We start from the raw sequence: 24316 nt of genomic DNA, 5'->3' as shown, positions 1-24316 counted from the left end.
ACCAAAATGCACGCAAATGCTAAGAAAGAAAATGAAATAAATAATTAAAAAAAAGAAAGTTTATCCATCAGTTGGAAAATTGTCAAAAATAGGTTTGTGGTTAGAGAGATGGCTCAGAGATGGCTAAATAATCTAAAATACATTGCTCTATTCAATCCTCAGAAATGCTTCCCAGTAGTTATGTAAAAACCATGTTTCTACTTCCACAACAAGTAACAAAACAAAGCCACTCTACGGAAACCAAATGTTGACTCTATTTCAACCCAAACTTTGCTCCTTCTGCTCCAACTCCATTGGGAATCATCAGGCAGAATCATTGACATTATTAGATGCCATTTACTGACTATCCAGTGTGGCAGCTTTATTCATAATGGCCAGAATCTGGAAACATCCTAGACATCCCTCAAGTGAAGAATGGATACAGAAATTGTGGTACATTTACACAATGAAAATACTACTCAGCAATTAAAAACAAAACAAAAAAAAAATCATGAAATTTTCAGGCAAATGGATGGAACAAGAAAAGATCATCCTGAGTGAGGTAACCCAGAAGCAGAAACACATGGAATATACTCACTTATAAGTGGATATTAGTAATATAGGATAAACATACTGATATCTACAGTCGTTAAGAAGCTAAACAAGGAGGACCTTGGGGAAGAGGCTTAATCCTCATTCAGAAGGGACAACACGACAGACATCAGAAGTAAAAGACAGGAAACAGGGCAGAAGCCTTTCACAGGGGGCCTCTGAAAGACTTTCCCCATCAGGGTATCGAAGCAGATGCTGAGACTGATGGGCAGAGTGCAGAGAATGGTATGGAAGAAGAGTGAGATAGAAGGACCTGGAGGGAACAGAAGCTCTACAAGGAGAACAACAGAGCCAAAATATCTGGGCTCAGGAGGTCCTGCAGAAACTGATGAATCACCCAAGGACCATGCATGAAGAGGACCTAGAATCCCTGCTCAGATGTAGCCCATGGGTGGCTCAGTCTCCATGTGGGTTCCCTATTAAGGGGAACAGGGGCTGTCTCTGACATGAACTCAGTGGCCAGCTCTTTGATCACCTCCCTGGCAAGGTGGCCTATGTAGGCCACAGAGAAAGAGAATCTAGACAGTCCTGATAAGACCTGATAGGCTAGGGTCAGACAGTAGGGGAGGAGGACCTCCCCTATCAGTGGACTACGAGAGGGACATGAGGGGGAGGGGAGGTAGGACTGGGAGGAGATCAGGAAGAGGGCTACAGCCAGAATACAAAGTGAATAAACTGTAATAAATAATAATACAAAAATTTGTTTAAAAGATCAATGGATATAGTGGTTATGTTTATATAGAGGTATATATGCTGTGTGTCTGTTTTCATAACTAATGCCTTTATGCACTAAGCAACAATAATTAATGTTTCCTTCGTCCATGCTCTATTATATGCCAAAAGCCATCTCTTTTACTAGAATGATGTAAATCTAGAATTAAGAAACATATTTGCAGATTAACTGATCAAAATATAGAGTACGTAGCAAGAGACACTAAGTTTTGAAATACTTACAAAGGAAATGGAATGGGATTATAGCTGTTTCCTGGAAGCAAATTAGCAAAGATGGCTTTCATGGTTGACTTTTCCTTCACTTGGCTGTCTGTGGATCCCAGCAAATGCCCATCAAATACATCTAGGATGAAAAATATCCTATTTATCCATGAACATTCAAGTAAAACAAAAAGTAAAGCGTCTGTTTTGTTTATTTTTCTCTTGAGAATACAGACAGACATAGTGAGCATCACAAATATAAACTATGGTTTATATTTTCTGGTCTAAGATAACAACTCTTGGGAAATGAAATGTACTCAGCATGCATTCTAAGAGGCATGTTTAATTCCTCACATTTGAAACCGAGATCATCCTGTTTCAGTGGTCTCTTGCCACCACAGGACCCCGAGGGAATCACTGTGCCAGCATGCCTGAGCTGCCACAGTGCTGCCCTCCAACTCACAGATGTGCGCTCCGGTTACTACACCTGAGCTTAACAGCAACGGTAAAGTGCGCCGAAGTTTAGAATTAGGCAGTTATTGACTAACAAAAAACAAGGAAAAGAAAAGCAAGGCATAGGTTATTATAATGTAAATGTTTGTTGAAAAAAACATGGCGGAAATTTCTTTCACTTTACAAAGCAATAATAATACACTTTAAACACCTTTAGAAAGATGCCCCTAAAGGGTGGATAACACTGAATAATATTGTTTTACTAGGACATGTACATACACAAAGTGATGCATGTCAAGTAGTGCAAATAATGGAAGGAGGGCCAAAATGAAAGGCTTTATTTAAAAAGGTACTTTTTAAAATAATTTATTATTTTTTATAGACATGAATGTTTTGCCTGAATATCTATATGTATACCACAAGTTTGACTGGTGTCCAAGGAGAGGTATCAGAAGAACGAATCAAATTCCCTGGAACTAGAAATTTACAGTTGTGAGCTGCCATGTGGGTGCTGGGAATCAAACCCAGTCCTGAAAAGCAGCAGGTGCTCTGAACACTGAGCCATCTCTTCAGCCCCTTAAAAATGTCCTTTAAACAAACATTAAATTAAAAAAATTCTAAAAGATAAGAAAGCAATATGCCAAGTACCATGCATGGAGATAACCTAGAATCCCTGCACAAATGTAGCCCATGGCAGTTCAGTGTCCAAGTGGGTTCCATAGTAATGGGAACAGGGACTGTCTCTAATATGAACTGATTGGCCTGCTCTTTGATCACCTCCCCCTGAGGGGGGAGCACCCTTACCAGGCCACAGAGGAAGACAATGTAACCACTCCTGATGAGACCTAGGATCAGAAGAAAGAAAAAGAAACCCTCCCCTACCAATGGACTTGGGAAGGGGCATGGGTGGACAAGGGGGAGGAAGAGAGGGATTTGGGAGGGGAGGATGGAGGGAACTAGAGGAGGGATACAAAGTAAATAAAGTATGATTAAAAATAAAATTAACTAAAAATTTAAAAAAAAGAAAGCAATATGTCAAAGAATTAGCCACGTTTTTTTTTTGTTTTTGTGGGTTTTTTTTCCCCAGAGACATATATAAAGCAAGGAATCATCTCAGTCTCAGACTCAATGAAGTTGAATAAAATGTGGCCCAAACCTTACCTTCAGAGCCACTGGCAGTATCTAGGTCGGAGGGCCCTCCCACTAACTGCTCAGCCAGTGCCTCAGGAGGAGTGGGCAGCTGGAGATGGGCGGAGCTCGTGGAGCTCTGACTGGACAGGGTTGTCAAGAATCGATCCTCTAAAGAAATACAATCAATCTTAAATGAGTCATTTAAAACAACCAGTCCTAAAACTCACCTAATAATACTTTTCAGAGACCAAATCATATTTCTACTTCTTTTTGTTTTGTTTTTGTTTTTTGAGACAGGGTTTCTGTTTAGCTTTGGCTGTCCTGGACTCACTCTGTAGAGCAGACTGGCCTTGAACCTACATTTCTACTTCTTAAAACAGAATTTCACCTTTGCATATATTATTGAGGTCATGTAACTCATGATTATATGATTGAACTACAAACAAATCTTGTGACAAAACTATATCAAACAATTCTGACCTCTACCCAACAATGTTACAATGTCTACCTAAATATTAATCGGCTTAACAGAGAATGGAATTAGAATGCTTACATGCTCATTCTGAGAGACAAAAAAAGTTAGTATTAATATTTTAAAAATGGTAAGTTCTATGCAATAGCCTGCCTACGTAAATTTCCTCAGTTTCTAAGATGATACCAAGTAATTGAAGAAAGAAATTTTAAAACTAGAAAACAATGTAATGGCATAAAGTATAAATTAGCCATGTAATAGAATAGGGAGGTTGACCAGCATGAGCAAAAGAGAAACTCAATGACAGGTTTTGTTCTTTTCCTACTGGCCGCCTTCAACACATTGTATGCATTTCTACATCCTAATCTACATTCTCAAAACATACTGTATGGCAGTCTCAAATCAGTAAGACTTATAAATGCTGTATAAAGAGAAAAATAACTATGTGTATTAGAAAATGATACTCACATTAGCATTTAAAAGCAATTTACAAAGAAAAAAAAAATCTCTTTAAAGGCAAGAAAAAGAGGTCACCAGACTGAAGACCAACCTTTTTCTCCATTGTGAAGTCCTGGAGAAATATTCCTTGGAGATGTGTCCATTGCACTTATCTATAGAGAAATAAATATTCTATTCTTAAGGATGCATTTTTAAAAATCACATTTTAAAAGTATTCTAACCTAGTGAATTTTGAAAATTATGATCTCAGGACCTGTTTCCACTAAAATATTACCTCTTCATATTTTAAAGTAGCTTTTACCACTTTAATTAAACCTAAGTACATTCTTTTTGCTGAGTGATGGGATTAAAGATGTGTGCCACCATGTCTGACTAAACAGCATTTATTGGTTCGGTTAAAAATAACCCTATTATACAAATATAAATATAAAAACTACCTGAAGAGTAAAGCTATTTTCCAAAGTAAAAAAATAAAAATTAAAAAAAATTCCACTAATGAAGAGTATCACTGTTTTACATTTTCAGAAATATCCTAGCTGTCTGGCTAACTAAAAGACAGCTAGGTTCTGTATCTACTCTCCTGAGATGTACCATTACAACACCAGCCCTAGCTTTACACAGACGTGCAGTTTATAAAGAGAGACCTGCAGGCAAAGACCCATACTTTGAAAGTGTTGCTGTGAGGAGTAACTCACACATCTAGGACACCTGTGCTGTCAAGTAAGCTTACTTATTGCTTATCCATCTAGTGTATCTTCTTACATTCTATCACTCATGGACAACATATATTATAAGGATTACAAGGCCCTAGACAGTTTAGTTAGGAGTCATTTCTCATGTCAGTAAAGATTACAAAATAGAGAAATCTTACTGTGTACCTTCCCCTAAATAACCCACCACTATTACCCACTCTGTCATGAACATTCTATTTTCTTTAGAGTTTTCTACAATCTTGGTCACTAAATCCTTCTGAGTCCATGTGTTTTCTTTCAGTCTCTTTTTAACCAAATGTTTAAGGTAGATGTTTCATGAGATACTATGGCCTTTGTTCACAAATGCATGCTATGTAACCAAGAATAATTCCTAAACCAAGATAAGCACGCAAAACAATTTATGAAGGCAGTACAACAGAATTTCACATCCATTTTCAACCTTCCAATAGCACATCACCTCCTGAGTGATGGTGTATTTTCAAGTTTATGCCTACTGCCATTACTCAAAAGGCTATTATACACTGATACATCTTCAGCAGACAGTGACATCATCAGGAGTCTGTGCTAGTTATTAACAGCCCTGGATTAGGTGGTAAATACTAACATGCAAATCACCTTCGGTAACATTAGGTGATTTGCATGTTAGTATAGGAAATACGGGAAATACAATTCCTAAGTAGTTATTAAACAGACAAAAAGGAATTATTCTATTTCCTAAAATTTCTTAAAGCACCTAGATCTATCATTCCATCAAAACATTCCTCTAAAATAGTCTGCATGATGTAAAAAGAAAACACTCTCTCAAAGCCCTTATGATATTAGAATACAAGGCCATTACACTAGCATTAATTTGTGTGAAATTTGGGAAACCTGGTAAGCAAAATCTAAAAGCTCAAAAATATCCAGCTGCTAGTACATACATCCTGATTCCAATTATTCCAACAAGCACAAACCTAAGTATTGCTGTAAACAGATTTTGCAAATGTAATAGTGCCAAGTCAGCTGACCACAAAATGAAGAGAAATCCAGATATGAGTACATGAGTACATTAGTACACAAATCTTAAATCTATGTACGTCAGAGATAAAGAGGTGACGTGAGCACAGGAAAGACTGGACCAGTGTTGAAAGCCTTGAAGATGAAGTTGACTGCAGAGCAGGGAATGCAAGCATCAACAGCTACCAACAGAAGATCTGTCACTATAAAAGCTGAGTCCTGTCAACATCCTGAATGAGCTTGGAAGATGTTGATCCTCAAAAATAAGAGAAACCAGCCAGGCGGGGTGGCACATGCCTGTAATCCCAGCAACTGGAGAGACAAAGGCAGGCAGATCTCTGTGAATTCGAGGCCAGCCCAGACTGCAAAGTAAGTCCCGGACAGCCAAGGCTACACAGAGAAACCCTGTCATACATGCCACTACAAAATAATAAATCCACATCTTTGAACACTAAGCTTGTGATACTTTGGTATCAACAAAAGCAATCCAGTTGGAAAAGGAGCTATGTAATGCAGACACCTTAAGAAGAGCTTCTCATTAAAGCACAGGGATAAAACACCCAAAGCTACACAGTAAGAAAAGTGAGGGCTTGAGAGAAGGGTCTGCAGTTAAGGACACCTGCTGCTCTTCAAGAAGACCTAGGTTTAATTACCAATGTCCACAGGGTAGCTCATAACCACCTATAACTCCAGTTCGAGGGGATCAATGCCCTCTTCTTGCTCTGTGGACTCTAGGCACATAAAAGGTGCACATACATACATGCAGGCAAAACACTCATGCTCATAAAATAAGTAAACAAGTTGGGCATGGTGGCACATGCCTGTAATCCCAGCATTCAGAGAGGCAGAAGCGGGTGGATCTCTGTGAGTTTAAGGACAACCTGGTCTACAAAGTAAGTCCAGGACAGCCATGGTGACAAAGAGAAACCCTGTCTTAAAAAACCAAAATAAATGAATATATACATGAATAAACAAACTTATTTGAGAAGAAAATGAAAACTGAGTCCTCTACTATACACTTTACTATACACTTTTTACTATACACTTTTTCTCCAATGAGAACCTATAGCTTTTCCTTTGTAATATCATCAATAATGTCTCAGGTAGAGCAGCCTTCTAACGAATATTTCAAATAAATAAATTAGAACACATTATTGCAATTGGGGTTAGAAAATAATCCAGATCATATCTCCCTGAAAAGTCAGTTTGACTGAAAACTTTATGCATTAAACTACCACTAAGTGTTAGAAATCAAACTGTATATCCACTGATGAGAGAGCAAAGACAACGCTATGCTTTATTACCTTGCTTTCTTCACCTTGTCTCAGTCTCCCAGGACTGGGAGGAACCGAAGGCCTCTTTCTACCTTTTTCCTGCTGGAAAAGGTCCTGCAACCTATAGCCATAGGCAAAAAGAACATGGTTTGGTTTTTTTGGGTTTTTTTTTTTTCAGTACCTTAAATTATATTGATAAACTTTTTCTTGTAATAGACTTTATAGTTGTGCGAAGCCACTACTGAATACTTATGATAGCCAACGATGATTCATGGCACACGGACCCATTTCAATACACTCAGTAGTACACACATTTGAAACAGCAAAGAGGGCTATTTTATCTTAACAAACTATGTAAAGGCTGCAATGTTTAAAGGATGCAAAGAACAAAGGTCAAAAAATAAAAATTAAAAAAAAAAACTGTAAGTAAAAAAAGAAAAGGAATATCCATAATTAATAAAGATCTTTACATTTGAAATACTGGGACTGGGAATTTAGCCAAGTAGTAGAGCACTGCCTTAGGTTTAGTCCCCAGAACCAGAAAATAAATATTATGGTAAAACTAATTTGGTAACAGTATCAACAAAAACCCAACAAGGTCATACCTGCTGTTCCATGCCTGCAGCACTTCACAGAGGCTTTGCTTCTTGGCAATGAGTGACTCAAAGATGGACTGTAGCTGCTGAGGGGTGTCCACAGAGGAAGACATAAGCCTGGCTTGCATCTTCTCAGTCCAGTTCTTGAACTCGCCCTCTTCCATCTGGAAGGCAATAGATAGAAATTCCGTAAGCTGAAACACCATACAGACAGGGGTTTCTAGAAATCTGTATTTTCAGGATTTTCTATGAAAGAAACAAATTACCTCTTTTTGTGCAAAGATATCTTCCATTTTTTCCTCTCTTGTTTTGCTAAATGTATCCGTTTTCAAGGATGCAAGTCTTTCATCTACAGCTAGGTATACCTGGGAAACTCTAAAAGGAATGACAGAGTACCATACATGAAGGTAAAGCTGAATCAAACCATTATCAGAGAAATTAGGAGGAAAGGTATTTTATAGAAAACTATAGCTAAAATATCTCATCAAAAAGCAGATGAAATTTTACAAAGTGAAAAACAAGGCCTCAAAGAATTTACTTCAAAAACTTAAGTTGTCAGTTTTAAAGGTATTTTCCTACATTATTTGAGCTTCTCTTTTTCATTCTGAGTATACACATATAATTATAATTAGAAAAGGAAAGTTACTCACATTTCAAAAGAAGAGTTAAATGAGTAAGTCTGATACTAAATCACCACGGATTACAAACATGAGCAAGCAAAAATGTATCACCAAAGAAATTAAAACCTACTTCTGAAAAAAGTCCTTAAGATCCTGAAGAAGAGACACCTTCAGTGGGGCTTGACGTTTAATGAATATTTTTGGTAGTGGAACACACACTTCAAGGAGCCGAATAGGAGAATAACTGAGGGAAGAAAAAAAAAAAAAACAGTGACAGGAGAAAATAAAAACTATTTTAACAATTTATTTAGATCATATATATATATATATATATGCAAGTGATGAATTAAATTCTAATAAGCATAAAGTTTCATTAAGACAAAAAAGATTAACTTTCAACCATGGTAAATATCTTTCCTAATATTGAGAGGATTTTGTTTATCCCTGCACTGTGATGCCATTTAATTAATTTATTTATTTATTTAATATTAGTTATAGTTTATTAACTTTGTATCCCAGCTGTATCCTGCTCCCTCATTCCCTCCTAATCCTATCCTCCCTCCCTCATCTTCTCCCTGTCCCTTTCCAAGTTCACTGATGGGAGGGCCTCCTCCCCTTTCATCTGACCCTAGCTTATCAGGTATCTTCAGGCCTGGCTGCAAAGTCCTCCTCTATGGCCTAGCAGGGCTGCTCCTCCCTCGGGGTGGGGGGTGGGGGATGTCAAAGAGCCCGCCATTGAGTTCATGTCAGAAATAGTCCCTGTTCCCCTTACTAGGGAAAGCCACTTGGCAAGGGTTACATCTGAGCAGGAGTCCATACATGGTCCTTGGTTGGAGATACAGTCTCATAAAAGACCTCTGTGCTCAGATATATTTGGTCCTTGTGGAGCTCCTGTCCTCTCCGGATCTTACTAACGCCCCCTTCTTTCATATGATTCCCTGCACTCTGCCGAAGGTTTGGTTATGAGTCTCAGTATCTGCTTTGATACACTGCTAGGTAGAGTCTCTCAGAGGCCTTCTGTGGTAGGCTCCTGTCCTGTTACTTGTTTTCTCCTACACCCAATGTATGCTGGTCCAACTGGATGTCTACATGCAGAAAAATGAAAATAGATCCATATTTATCACCCTGCACAAAATTAAAGTCCAAGTGGATCAAAGACCTCAACATAAAACCAGATACACTGAATCAGTTAGAAGAAAAAGTGGGGAAAGACCCTAGAACTCATTGGCACAGGAGACAACTTCCTGAACAGAACACCAACAGCACAGGCTCTAAGAGCAACAATCAATAAATGGGACCTCATGAAACTGAAAAGTTTCTGTAAAGCAAAAGACACTGTCGTTAGAACAAAACAACAGCCTACAGACTGGGAAAGGATCTTCACCAACCCTACATCTGACACAGGGCTGATATCTGGAATATATAAAGAACTAAAGAACTTAAAAAGCAATAAATCAAGCACTCCAATTAAAAAATGGGGTACGAAGCTAAACAGAGAATTCTCTGTGATGCCATTATTTATACCTCTGAGGGGCCATCTGCTATAAAAACAGCCATGAATTTCATGCAAACTTTCCCTATTGATCTGAGGACACATGAAGGTATTTATTACATCCCAGCTCTTAAGGGTTCTTCATGTATCTTCACTTCCTTTCTAGCCAAGGTACTGACTAGTAAATGCTACACTCAACCTACCCCTTACATTTGTGATTAAAAGCCTTTGCTTTAAAAACAAAATAAGTTCCAATTAATTAATATTCCATGGGGATATAGTATAAAAGAATATAGCACAAAAATTCCTGCCCCCTGACTTAGGAATGAGATGTGGGTAATAAGCTAAACATAAATATTTAAGATGTTTTTATCAGAACACTATGAGGTGTGGGGAGGAACAAGAATGAAGCAGAAAATCTGTGGCAGGTGAAGTCTAAATAGAGAGCTATGGTAAGTAAGGAAACAGCAGGAGGGTTCCTGAGAAACAAAGCTAGTAGGCAGGCATGGCCTGACATAGAAGAGGACAGGCCAGAGCCAGTGAGACCTCAGCAGAGTGACTGTGGGCAGTAGGAGGTAAAGCACAGGCCCTGGGCAACCAGAGTATGTTAGGGTTTGTTGTGGGATTCTGCTATTAAGGTTGAAGTCTGCTACTTCCAGATAGTCTCTGCGCACAGTGTGAGAGGAAGACTCCCTTTCTCAGCTGGGTCCCCTCTCCACTTGATCTAGGCAACCCCATCACACAGCCCTCAGGGAGATTAGAAACCAAACCCTTTCCTGATAAGAAACCCTTCAGCAAGCATCTGAGGATTCCTAGAGATAGCCACCCCAGGCTAATATGATGTCCTGGTGTCTTGGCTCTCAACTAATGACCTTTAACTGTACCTGGAGTTCTCGCCCCACCGGTAGAATAATTAAGTACTACGTTCCCTCTCTTAAGACTGTGTTACTGTATGAACATCAAGTACCCTAGCACTTCTAGCCCCATCAAATCAAACACATTTACCCTCAAAATCCCTCCCACTGTCCAAGGTTTATAATTTCCTGTTTCACATTAAATAAAGGGGGACCAGCATCATCTACTTCACCACAATCATCTGAGATTCACCATTTATTCTGCAGAGGGAAGGGCTCCCCTTCTCCCTGAAGGCCGCCTTGAGCTTCTGGGATACTTTCCCCCCCCCTTCCCCTCCCCCTGGCCCCCAGGAAGCCTCCACCTGGCTTGAGTTTTAGAGCCCTGAGCTCCTTTGATCTTATGCTTCACCCTTTTCCTCCCAGGAGAAACACACATTTCCATTTTCTGCCCAGAAGTCCTACAACAGCTTGTAAGCCAACAAGTGGATTCTGGCTTCTACTTGGCAAACCAGATACCATTTGAAATGTCTACAGCAGAGTGGGGACCAGATGACTTTCTTTAATAGGTTACTTTTGACTGCTGATAGCAGGCTACAGGAGCAAGGCTAAGAGCCTGCCTGGAGCTACTACAAGAACCTCCTGCTAAAACAAAAGAGGCTTAGCCACAGTGGTAGTGTTTAGGGTGGTGAAGCATTGATATCAGTAAGTTCTGAGGGCAGAGCCTAAAGGCACTGTGACTATTCCTTGAACTTGGAATTTTAACTTTTTCAGAAGTATCTTAGAAGCTCATGGTAACTAATATCTCAGCAAAATTCTCAAATTTCAGATGCCAAAACAAAGGTCAAGAGTGAGTCAGAAAGCAGAAAAAACAATCAATGTTTAAACCATGATTCCCATCACTTGACAGCTCTATGAGTGAAATATGCCAGATTATTATCCTTGCTTGTAATAAGCTAATACTACTACTTAGTTCTTTTGATAGAGAATAACTAACAGTAAAAGCTCTTATACGATATTCCTTTGTATTTGCAAGGTTAGAGACATGCCCAAATTCAATTCAATAATGGAAGTGTCCCAACTCTTAGGAATGTGAAATATATAATAATGTTGTTTTCTTACCTGAAAGATGCCACCATCTGGTTATAAGAGAAATACTGGTGATAATCATGGTGGATAGAGTGACCACATGGCTCAGCATTTGCTCTGCGTGTGTACTGGTGCCCATAAAATCGAAGTTCAAGGTACTTTGCAAATGACATAGACCAAGATTCATTTGAAAGCGCAACAACTGGTGTTACCTGAAGTTCAGGAAAAAGAAGTAATAACAGTAAAATAAATTATATACTGAAAAATCTCACTTTTGAAAGATGTATTTTCTATTTTCCAAGACAAACTTATTTTCTCTGAAGGAAAAAGAAACTGGGAAAAGAATAAAATATTCAAAATGGATCTGACCTGGGAGGATGAGGGAAGAATTGCTATAATAATCCCCCAAGCACCATCAATTTGCTAGGACACTGTTTATTTTCTTTGTTTACAAATTTTTAAACGGCCACTGGGAATGGCCATCTACTGACCTGTTTCCCACTGCTGGGCATTTTAGATAACCAGGCTTTCTCTAGTTGCATGATGCTCTGGTGAACATCCTTATAAACACACTCAGAAATAGATAGAATTACCCCTTAGAGTAAATCAGTAAGGGTGGGCAATGACAGATCAAAGGCCAATGGTCTTTTTGCCATGCTTCCTTCCAAATCAGGTAAATTCATTTATATATTTTCAACAACAGGAACGGAAAATACTTCCCACTTTCCTACCAACCCTACAAGTTATTCATATTCAAAATGTTATTTCTTTTAAAAAAATAAAGAATTTTACCTACTTCATTTATATTTGATTTCATTTATGCTTCAATTATGCTAATGAACAAATCTTATTTGCATATTTACTGGCAATTTATATTAAACTGCTTTGCTGCGCCCCTTACCCACTTTTTTTTTTTAACTATTGTGGCTTACAAAATTCAATACTACATTTTCTACACTAGAAGCTTTTCCTGTGTGTATTAACAACACTCTTAGCATAATCCCATAATTTTTTTAATCTTAAATGCGTAAGGCAAAGAATGAAAAACAGACAAAATTTAGCTAGTTACCTAATTCAACGGTCAATCTATATCAGTGGTTCTCAACCTGTGGGTCGTAACCCTTTCACAGGGGTTGCCCAAGACCATTGAAAAACACAGATATTTGCATTACAATCCATAACAGTAGCAAACTGTTATGTTGCTATGAAGTAGCAGTGACAATAATTTTATGATTGGGGGTCACCACAACATGAGGTGGTCACAGCATTAGGAAGGTTGAGAACCACTGATCTGCAGAGCCCACAACAAAATGCTACCAGCTATCCACATGGAACCAGAACCAAAAGGCCTATGGGTATAAAAATAAGACTGGGAACTAGCTTGAGGGTAAAGCACTTGCCTAGCATGTATACCCTGATCCCCACTAACACACAAAAAAGTAAGGAAGACTATGAATCACTAACACACAAAAAAGTAATCACTAACACACAAAAAAGTAAGGAAGACTATGAATCACTGCAGGTCAGTGCAGTCCCATCTTACAAAGAAAACTAATGTCACCATTCTCAAATGCTATACTAACAAATACACTACTATTTTATCTACAATTCTCATAAATGCTTTCCAAGCATACTCCAAAATACATTAAGATAATAATGAAAGCAATTTGACACAATTTGCTTCCGTCTTTATATTAATACTTTATATTAAATAGTTTATATTAAAAATGTTATACAAACTGAAGAAATGGCTCAGCAGTTAGGAGTACTGGGTTTTATTACAGAGGCCCAGGGTTTGATCCCAGCATCTAAACAATATCTCACCATCATTTGTAACTACAGTGTCAGGGGATTCAACACCCTTTTCTGACCTTCTTGGATACTAAGCACATATATGGTACGCAAACCTACGTGAAGGCACACATGCATATATATAAAAATAAAACAAATTTAAACACATATACAAACAAAGAAAAAAAAACATAATATTGGGGCTGGAGAGATAGCTAAGCAGTTAAGAACACCTGCAGCTGTTGCAGAGGAACCCAGGTTCAATCCTAGCATCAGGTGGCTAACAATCACCCATCACTCCAGTTCCAGGACATCTGAAGCCCTCATTTAGCGTACTCAGATACTTGCACACACAGAGCACATACAGTTGGCCACACACATATACACACAAAATTAAATAAATAATCATAAACCTAAACTATGCCACTTCTCCAAAGATGGGTTGAACCCATTTAATAAAACACAAACAAATAAAAAAAATCACAATACCAACAACAAATAATTCCCTCAGAGGAAGAAGAGATAATAGCTCAAAGGAATTAAATACATGTCTATGTCATTTCTCAAGATATAATAACCAATACAAACTATTTTCAACAAAGCCTCATCTATACTTTTTTCAGAACAAGTTGATGATACAGGCTTAAATTTATTAGGTAAACAGCCTAATACTGCTTTATAAGTCTATCTCCTCCTATACAAGCCATTTCTTATTGTATTTCTATTATTAAGTTGAAAATTAGTATCTAGAAGAGACAGAATTAAGTGTCTGCTGAATTTGCATACATAACTGAAAATTATCAAAATATAATTGCAGTATATTTTACTGGACAAAGCATACATATTTTATTTAATGATACATATATTTCTTAAGTGAAGCTTTAAAAATTATTAGGTTAAACATATAGTACAAGGAGGTATATAAATAAGATCATAATAACAAATAACAAAGTTTAAAATACTATTGACAATATATCCCCCAGGTAACTATACAAATATAAAGAAATGTCACATGAATATTTCAGTAGTAGCACATACTTGTTTGCAGATTCTGCACCAGGAATATGTTAGAATTGTATGTTGATATCCAGGCACTGGAGAATCCAACTCCTTCAGGATTATCTGCACACAGCCTTGGCCATGAACAAAGCGTCGAATGTGATGCACCATGGGAGTGTCACAGAACATGCTAGGACATTGGTAGGATGACCTGAGATAAATGAGAGAATCCTTCTCACAATAAGCATGAAGCAGGACCACACACGGCAAGTACTGAATAATCAGCTTCCACCAAGGAAGTGCAGGACACATGCTGCTCTGAGCTGTTTTACACTGAAGCATGGTGACAGTGCCCACTTGTCAAACACCTTCCCATGTCTAATTTCAAACAACAGTAAAACCCAGACTTCTCTGAAGACTACACTCCCTGTGAAGGAGACTGGTAACATTAAATTGAGAGGATGACATAAACTCCATTTTGTCTCCTTTTTAGAACCAGGGCTGACTTTAAAAGTCATCAGTCCTGGGAACTAGGCCATAGGTCACCAATTCTAGGAACAAGATCATAAACTCCCCTACCCAAGGAACAGCCTAGAGATAACCACAAGAATGGGAAAATATTTTATCCCAGGATGGGGTTATCTGTGCTGGGCAGTCTTATTTCATCCTCTGGTCAAACATTCATGGAACAGGAATACAGCCCACTGAACACCTGGGCACAAGCCAATTAGGAATCGACCCTTGCAACTTCTGCGGTACCCACCAATGAGGTTAGATTACCTAACCCTTGCTAGAAGTCCCCTAGTTTCCTATAAAAAGGCCTATGAGCCTTTGCGTAGGGTTGCCATTTTGCAAAATGGTTTGACCTTTGCGTGCAGGTTTTTGTGAAATAAAACACTCTTGCCAACTGCATATATGAGTTGTGGTCTCTGTGTGGTGATTTTGGACTTAACAAAATCACTCGTGCTGTGCTGTGTAACTTAACTGGTAACAGCAATGAAACTTAAACTGATGTCAAGCTGGTCCCAAGGTTTCCCTGTACTTGAATCACTGTAAAAATAAACATACCCATTGGGATGGCAGGATGACTGGACAAAGACACAAGAAATGTATGTGACAAGTGCTACTACTTAAGTACGAAACAGATAGTCATTGTAATATATACTCTGACACATGGTGTAAAAATGAGAACCATCACAGGACATGGCAGCGCAGGCCTTTAATCCTAGGGAGGCAAAGGAAGGTGGATCTCTTTGAGTCTGATCTACAAAACCAAGTCCAGGACAGCCAAGGCTACACAGAGAAACACTGTCTCAAACAAACAAACAAACAAACAAACAAACAAAAAAGGAGAGAGAGAGAGAGAGAGAGAGAGAGAGAGAGAGAGAGAATCATCCACAATACTTGATATTCAACTCAAACATGTTTACCTTGACATTCTGGACTTCAAAACTGCGTATTAACCAATCCCAGAACTCAGGAGGCAGACTTCTGTGAGTTCCAGGCCAGCCAGGGTTACAGAGAGAAAGACTTTGTCGCAAAAGGAGAGAGAAAAAAAAAAAAAAAAAAAAAAAGGAAAGCATAATAAATCATAAGAAAGAAATCAGCTTTTACCTGAAACAGTATCTCTCTAAAAATATTCCCAGTGTAAGATCATTCTTTCCATAAAATTCCATTGTTACAATCCTAAAAAGAAAAAAATTTTTTTTCTTAGAAATATGTCATCATTACCACCAAGGCCATATTCTAATAATCAAATATGCTTAAAATGAAGTAATAAAAACCTATGCTGTTGCTATGGAACAGGTTTTACTTCATCCTGTGAAACCAGTGTGGACTGGTGACACTATAGCTTATTTTCCACTCCCAATCCACTAGTATCTTAAGAAATCATTTAATAAGAATTCATAAATTGAATAAAACTGATTTGCATTAGAAAGAGTTAAAATCATCTTTCAGTTACAATCTCCACTGACACTGGGAGGAAAAAAAAAAACCTACTCCCTTCTGCCCTCTAATCCCTGTCTTCACTGAGTAGGGAGAATAGCTCTCACTCTTGATAAGAAGCCAACTCCTAACTGTACCTGACTTATACCTGTCCAAAGAGACTTTGCATGTATGCTTGTTGAACCCTGTATCCTATTCAAATATTACTTAAGAAATCCATTAAATTCTGAGAAAAAAAAAGTCCTATAGACTTTCAGAAAGTCAGGCTCAACGCTGTCCTTGAATTACACAAATTTCTAGAAAAATCCTTCTACTGGAAGTAAGTGTCTTATCATGGAAGCAATGCTGCACAAAACAACGACAAAAAACCAGATGTAACATGAGAAAGGGAGCACTAGCATCCATGCATTCTATGCTCTCTTCTGAATGCTGACTTAAAAGATGATCAAGCTCCAGCACCTCTGACTTTCCCGCCATGATGGCCAACATCCTTGAACAATGAGCCAAATGAATCCTTTTGCCTTTAGGTTACTTTTGACAGAAAATTTTTTTAACACAACAACAAAAAACTAGGACAGATATGTAAGGTTTTTGTGACTATCACTAGAAATAGTATGACATTATAAAATGTGTTTGTCTCATTTACTTAGACATTTGCAAGAAGAATGTACTATGAGACAAAAGACTTGTCTGGTAGTACATTTTAGTGACAAAACTACACACAGTAAGACAAAGGGCTGACTGTTTTTATGAAAATTATGCAAAAAGAAAACTTGCCTAAATTGCACATGCTATAATCAAAATGTAGCTTTTGGCTTTTGTAAACCAACCCAACTTTGTAACTTCTACAATGCAAAAATTTCTCTTCTCTCAAGAGTTTTTCACTCTTACTTAAGGTACTATTATTTACCCATGAACAAAAAAATTTCACAATTACTTCTTAAGTTTAAATATCTATCAATCAAGTGACCATCAATGTGTTATAACTAAAAGCAGGCAGTTTTTATTGTTGGAATTCCGCTGCTAGGTGCAGTAGTGCAGGGGAGAAGCATCCTACCAAGGACTGACACAGGCACTGGGAGCGTTGCTGGACTGGGCAGATGAGCTGCTGAAGAGCACACACAGCCTCTGGTGGTTAGCAGGATTCAGACAGTCCACCTGCAGGACAAGAACAGCTAAGCACCTGAGTCAGAACATAGTACCTAAGGATTCACGGATGCAGAAAACATTCACACTGTTAATAAAGCCTGTCATCACCGATGGGTGCTTATGGAGACTTACAAAAGTCTAACTATAAGAGCAGCTGGGTTTTCAGAACTCTAAGGGAAACCTAGTATAAAGCAACTGGGCTGGCCTGTAATGTAAACGAAGCCCTGGGCATATCCAACACTGGGTTCAAAAGGGGAAGAGGACTAAGAAGTTTTTTTTTCTTTGCTTTGTTTTGTTCTTTTGTTTTTGTTTTTCCAGACAGGGTTTCTCTGTAGCCCCGGCTGCCCTGGACTCACTTTGTAGACCAGGCTGGCCTTGAACTCACAAACTTGCCTGCTTCTGCCTCCCTGAGTGCTGGAGAAGTTTGTTTCCTAAAGACCAAATGAACTAAAATATATTTCTAGGGAAACCTGACAGATGATGCCTAGAATTCTAAATTTTAAAGCATTTTTCACCTCTGCTTTTCCCTGTTTTTGAATAACTACATGTTCCCTGTTAAAATTCAAGTAGTAGAGAAACCTAAGTTAAAGTTCCTCCTCAAGTGCTACCCTGGCTACCAAACTAGGTAGCTTATATGGCTAAACAACCACTCAGGCCAGTGTGGTGGCACATGCATGTAATCCCTGCACTTGGGAGGCAGAGTCTAGAGAATTAGGAGTTAAATGTCTTGCTCAACTAGATCTTGAGTTTGATGCCAGCCTAGGCTACAACAAACAAACAAACAACAAAAAAACACTATTTCAATCAAACACACACTAAAAGAAAAACCACTTTTTCTTTATTCATTGTTCATACATACATACAATCACACATGTATATACACACATACATCCAAAAAGGTGCGTTTGTTTTCATTAAAATGAGATATGTTACAAAAATAAACTAACATAACTCTCTTTCTGGAGGGCATGCTAAAATATAGCCATAGTGTTTTATACTAATATAGCAAATCTTTAAAGTTGTTTTTTAAAAACAAAAAGAAAAAAAAACCATCATTCACAAAATTAATTTCATGACATACTTTTTAGTAATTAAGGAGTTACCATGGGTTTCATGCAGATCATAAATGGTTCCAAGATATCCTGTGATATGGGTTAAATGATGCCCATGCCCAAAAATCCTATATTTAAGGTTTGTTCCTCAGTAGGGTACTACAATAGAAGTTCTAGAAACTAGAAGGTGGCCACATGGAAGAAGTAGATCACTGGAGGGGTCTCCATCAAGGCTGTATCTTATCCCAGGTGCTTCTATTTCTCTCTGCTTCTTGTCTGCTGTGAAGTGAATACCTCTACCAATGCCTCCAGCTACCCTGAATAATGCAGTCAAGGAGTATGGACTGAAACCTATGAAATCATGAGCTAAAATAAACTCCTTTAAATTGTTTATGTCAGGTACTTGTCATCTGCAAAATATGTAATCCTTTTAACTACAAAAAAAATGGATACAGTGCTTCAACAAACACCATTATACATATATACAAGCAACATACACATACAGATATATTTAATTCACTCTACAAGAAAAGAGAAATTGGAATCCTGAATCAAAGCTATATAAATGTGCAATAAAATAAGAGACCCCCTCATCACTTTCTATAAATTTATACCAAATCATTCAACTTTTCTTGACTCTCACTAAGCATGGTTCTTTTTGTGAGTCTCAAAAACAATTATTTAGCGCCACCATTTAAAATTCCCTTGATTAACAGAAAAAATGTATTTTTATTACAAGACTGTATTACATTTAATGAAAGAGTTCATTAGTTTCATTATTAGTAATGTATCAATAAACAAGTAAATCTTCTTGAAATATCTTTAACTTTGAGTGAATCTTCTTTAATTACCTTTAACTTCTATCTAAACAGACACAGTTAAAAGACAAAATAAAAAATTTTTACTGTTAAATATATATATATATGTTTGTTTGTTTGGAGACAGGGTTTCTCTGTGTAGTCCTGGCTGTCCTAGACTTGCTTTGTAGAAGAGACTGACCGCAAAATCACAGAGATCCGCCCACCTCTGCCTCCTGAGTGCTGGGATTAAAGGCGTGCACCACCACTGCCCGGCTTTACAGACTTTCTTATAACAGGTCCATTTTCAAAATTAAATTTCTGTCTCTCACAATGACTATCATCAAAACAATAAAGCAAGCTGTGCTGGTACACAACTTAGACATCAACTGGAAAAAGAGTTTCAATGAACGATTAGCTACACTGGGTTGGAAGGTGGCATATCTGAGTCAAAATGTGAGAAGACTCAGTCTACTATGGATGGCACCATCCCCAGCAAAAGGTCTTGAACTGTGGAAGAATGGAGAAATAAAACTGAGCACAAGCAAGCAAGCAGCATATATGCATTTCTTTCTCTTTGCTATTAATTGTGGTTGTGGTATCATAAATTACTTCAAGTTCCTGTTGCCGTTGCTTCTCTGTAATGATGGGCTGTAACCTGGAATTACAAGCTAAATAAGCTCTTCCATAAGCTGCCTTTTTATCAGGGTATTTGATCACAGCAACAATAACAGCGAAATGAAACTAAAACAAGACCTATCTTAAAACACTGAAAAGTCAAGAGCTACATCATATCACATATAAGCGACAGAGACAAACTTCAAGCAGCTGCACACTTTCCCTTAACTCAGGCCCTTTCCACTTTACAAGTGCATATTAAAATCTAAAATCCCAGTTTTGTTACCTTATGAACCTACTTTTCTATTTCATGCATATAAGCCACTAGTCTCAAGAAAAATAAAAAGCAGAAGAGTAAATATTTAATAACTGCATGCAATTTGTCATATTGATTTTAATCTTGCCTCTAGTTTTTCAACACATACAAAATTCTAAACTTAGAAAAACACTCAAGAGTGATGACTTACCTTTGCTGACCATAAGACATCACTTGGAATCAATCCCCTCTCTTCATCACTCTCAGTTTTGTTTCCTGATTTGCCACTTGAAGTACATGATGTATCTTTTGAGTGGACAAAAGGGTCCAAATGTTTTGACTGAATTCTTCCTCCTCTAGCTCGATAATCAGCCAGCATTCTACCCAGCCTCTGGCTATCACCCAGATGTTCGGCAATCCTGGTGCTCACTAATTCATGTGAGGGTAAGACGTGAATAGACTTGGCCTGAACACTGCCATTCATGCCCTGAAGTCCAGAGAGATCCCTAAGCAGCTGTTTCTTCCTCCTGCTCTCCATTTCCTTTACCTCTTTGTTGAGAAGAGGAGACCAGTAAATCTGTTCTGGAAAATAATCTCGAGTTGAGCACCTCATCCCCTTTTCAGTTAAAAGGAAAGGTTCCCGGAATGTAATAACTGGAGAGATACAGAGGATCACATCTTTTAATTCCTGTTTAAATGTCAAGGAATAAGTCTTTCGTTTATCTTCAGAGGAGGTGACTTCCTCAGTAACATACATTCCAGTGTCATCTTGTAGAGGGTCTCTAAAGGCTCTCATCTGGCTTTTGGGATCCTGTTGTTCATCTGTTTGCTGCAATGTCTCTGGCTGTTCATTTCCTACAGCATCCTGTTGATCCATATGGAGAGGTAACAATGCCTCAGGTACCAATGCAAAGAGAGCACAGGGGATACCTGCTGGGCAAGTGGGAGTGGTGTAATCTTGATGCTTCAAAGAGGTAACAGCCTGTGGAACACTTTTATTGTCTTGCTCACCCTTCTCAAGCACAATCCTTGATTCCACCAAAGTGCTATCATCAGAAGACAGGGAATCAGGAGGGCACTCTGGGTCCTGGGGAAGGGAGCTACCACTGAACTGCTCCTGAGGAACTCCCTCTTCCCCTAAGCCCTCAGTCAGAGAGTGGAATGAAGGGCTTTGCGTTAATGTTGGAGGCATAGCAAACTCATCCATGAGAAAGGAGATTTCTAGCTGAGAATGATAAGCTACACAGGTCATAAATATTAGGATCTCCTTAACTCGAGCCAGCTCATACTCAGAGCCTCCTCTTAGCTTGATTGTGCAGCCAAGGTGCTGTGGGCAGCCTTCAAAAAACATCAGTGTTTTGGTTTGCTCTACAAATAAAAAAAATTAAGAGACTCAGATAACAATCCAGAGAACCAAACAGAATTTACTACCCACAAAAAAGAAAACCTTCACAGGAATAAAACCACACTGGATTACTCTCTCTTAACCATGCTAACAGATATTAACACTTCCTGGATAAACAATCCTATATATTTAACTAGGAGTCGATTCACTCCTTCAGATCCCCAACTAAGTGAATGTATACTTGAGATGACTCACCATTAGGCAACTGAAATATCTGCATATAAAATTTGTGGCAAGTGCCCAGGTGTGGTTTAGTAAGCAGCTGGTCCATGGATACCACTAAATCACCTTGGGTCATCCGACTAATTCGTTCTAAAACTTGCTACAACACAGAAAAACATTGCATTACAGAATTAGCTATGAGTAAAAAAACCTTAATAAATTTAATCTGGAAAAGTACATGGAATATTAAAACAAAATAATGTTCACAATCAATTTCCTTAATTTTTTATTTTATTTATTATACTTTACTCACTTTATATCCCAGCTGGAGGCTCCCTCCCTCGACTCCTCCCAATCCCATCTTCTCTCCCTTTTCTCCCCCTATGCCCTAGTCTACTGATAAGGGGTCTTCCTCCCTTCCTTCCTATCCGACCCTAGCCTATCAGGTCTTACCAGAACTAGCTACATTGTCTTCCTCTGTGGCCTGGTATGGCTGCTTCCTCACCACCACCACCAGGGAGCGTTGATCAATGAGCCAGCCAGAGTTCATGTTAGAGACATGAATGTACTTGGACACTGAGCTGCCATGGGCTACATCTGAGCAGGGATTCTAGGTTATCTCCACGCATGGTCCTTGGTTGGAATACCAGTGTCTACAATTTCCTTAATTTTAATAATTACATGACAGTTTTTTTTTCTATATTTGGACAAATTTACTTGTTTAATAATCAGTATGTAGTCTCAAAAACAAATATGCTCATGGTACTATTACCAAAAGATAGGCATGCCATGGTGGTATATCTGTATAACCCCAGCACTTGGGAGGCAGAGGCAGGAGGATCAGTGCAAGTGTGAGGTCAGCCTGGCCTAATTAGTGAGTTCCAGACCTGTGAGAAGTACAATGTAAGAGCTTGTCTTCTCTTTTTATTGTTCCTTTATTTTGTTATTATCTTTTTTAAGAGCATTTGCATAGCATGTCTCAGCACAAGATACTGTAAGAAAACAACTAAAAAATCAGCTTCCTTAAAAGTGGCCTCTATTTTGCAGAAGGAATAGTGAGGCACTAATTAAGTACTTGCTGATGGGCTAATGTCCATTCCACCTTTACCCTCACAAACACCCAAAAGAATAGGTACAGTCACACTGTCTTTCAGAGTGAATCTACAGACAATAATGGAGTAGCTACCACACCAGGGTCCCACTTTCAATGTAAGTGGTGTATCAAATAAAAGCATCGCTGCATACCTACCACACATGCATATTAATTTAAAAGCCATGACTTTTAAGTGAACAAATATAGAAAAATAAGAACACTCACTGACTTTACATTAATGACCAGAGTAATGCCGTGCTCCAGTAACATGTCCTGAGCGATCCGAGACACTGTTTTCTCAACTAGAACCAATGTGGGCCGAACATCAACTATTCGCTGCACATAATTCTTCAAGAATTCCCTTTCCTAGATGAGATAAATCAGAAATACAAAACCTGGTATAATTCAAGATTCAGACATACTAAAATATCATAACAGCCTGACTATTAAAATAAATTTCCAGTCTGTAATTTTTCATTCACAAGTAAGTCTGTAACAAATTTAAATGCACAAAGAATTTTAGTCATAATTCTAAACTATTCATTATAATTAAAAGTTTTAGGAAAAGTTCTATCCTCCAATAAACTTTATTTTTAAAAATTTGCTGAAGATGTAGCCCAGTGGAAGAGTACATGCCAAACACCCTCAGGGTACTATGGTTCAACCTTAGCAACATATGGGGAAAAAAAGAACCATGTGTGTAAATAACAAGCATTAAAAACCCAATAAGCACCAGGCATGTTGGCACATCTGTAATCCCAGCATTTGGGGATACAGAATCAGATGAGACTGTGAGTTTGAGGCCAGCCTGGTCTACAAAGCAAGTCCAGCACAGCCAAGGCTACACAGAGAAACCCTGTCCCAAAAAAACAAGAACCCAATAGCTAATCTCCAAAGATTTTAAACTAGACTTTCAAACAATAAAAACGCCTAGTCCTACAACTATCACAATAAAAGCAACTTCTAAATTTGTATGGTTATGAATTTTCTGCTCCATTCTGTAACATACAAATGTATCTTTTGGGGGAGTCAAAACTAATAATCCTCAGACAAATGTTACTTCACTTATCTCCTAACTCTAATTTCCTATTACAACTAAAACAAATACAACTCAAGTTCTAAAACATAATGTTTAGTATAATTTCACCATAATAGCTGAGTGTGGTGGCACACACCTTTAATCCCCGCTCTCAGGAGACAGAGACATGTAGATGTCTAAGAGTTCAAAGCCAGCCTTTTCTACAAATCAATTCCAGGACAGCCAGGGCTGTTACACAGAGAAAAGCCAAAAAAAGAAAAAGAAAAAAATATATGGAAATATTACCACAATACAGGCTTCATTGCAAAGCAAATGAATACTGCAAATGGTCACAGGAG

At 38.2% G+C, this 24316-nt stretch overlaps 1 protein-coding gene across 7 annotated transcripts in view; it reads right to left on the bottom strand.

Annotated features, from left to right (window-relative positions):
- The window catches only part of Pikfyve (phosphoinositide kinase, FYVE-type zinc finger containing), a 93740-nt gene that overhangs the window by 17662 nt on the left and 51762 nt on the right, over positions 1 to 24316 (bottom strand). For all 7 annotated transcript variants that reach the window (XM_021660089.2, XM_060368498.1, XM_021660085.2 and 4 more), the window contains 14 exons: positions 23165 to 23305; positions 21880 to 22006; positions 20491 to 21647; positions 17465 to 17565; positions 16075 to 16146; positions 14500 to 14671; positions 11704 to 11882; positions 8369 to 8482; positions 7885 to 7993; positions 7628 to 7782; positions 7053 to 7143; positions 4131 to 4191; positions 3139 to 3276; positions 1546 to 1666 (listed from right to left, as the gene is read on the bottom strand). In XM_021660089.2, the coding sequence (XP_021515764.2) occupies positions 1546 to 1666; positions 3139 to 3276; positions 4131 to 4191; positions 7053 to 7143; positions 7628 to 7782; positions 7885 to 7993; positions 8369 to 8482; positions 11704 to 11882; positions 14500 to 14671; positions 16075 to 16146; positions 17465 to 17565; positions 20491 to 21647; positions 21880 to 22006; positions 23165 to 23305 (2738 nt within the window). The remainder of the gene's footprint in view (positions 1 to 1545; positions 1667 to 3138; positions 3277 to 4130; positions 4192 to 7052; positions 7144 to 7627; positions 7783 to 7884; positions 7994 to 8368; positions 8483 to 11703; positions 11883 to 14499; positions 14672 to 16074; positions 16147 to 17464; positions 17566 to 20490; positions 21648 to 21879; positions 22007 to 23164; positions 23306 to 24316) is intronic.

Source organism: Meriones unguiculatus, chromosome 15, assembly GCF_030254825.1.
Source record: "Meriones unguiculatus strain TT.TT164.6M chromosome 15, Bangor_MerUng_6.1, whole genome shotgun sequence".
NCBI lineage: Eukaryota > Metazoa > Chordata > Mammalia > Rodentia > Muridae > Meriones > Meriones unguiculatus.
Note: the sequence above shows the minus strand (reverse complement) of the source record. Positions and strands in the feature narration are given on the sequence as shown.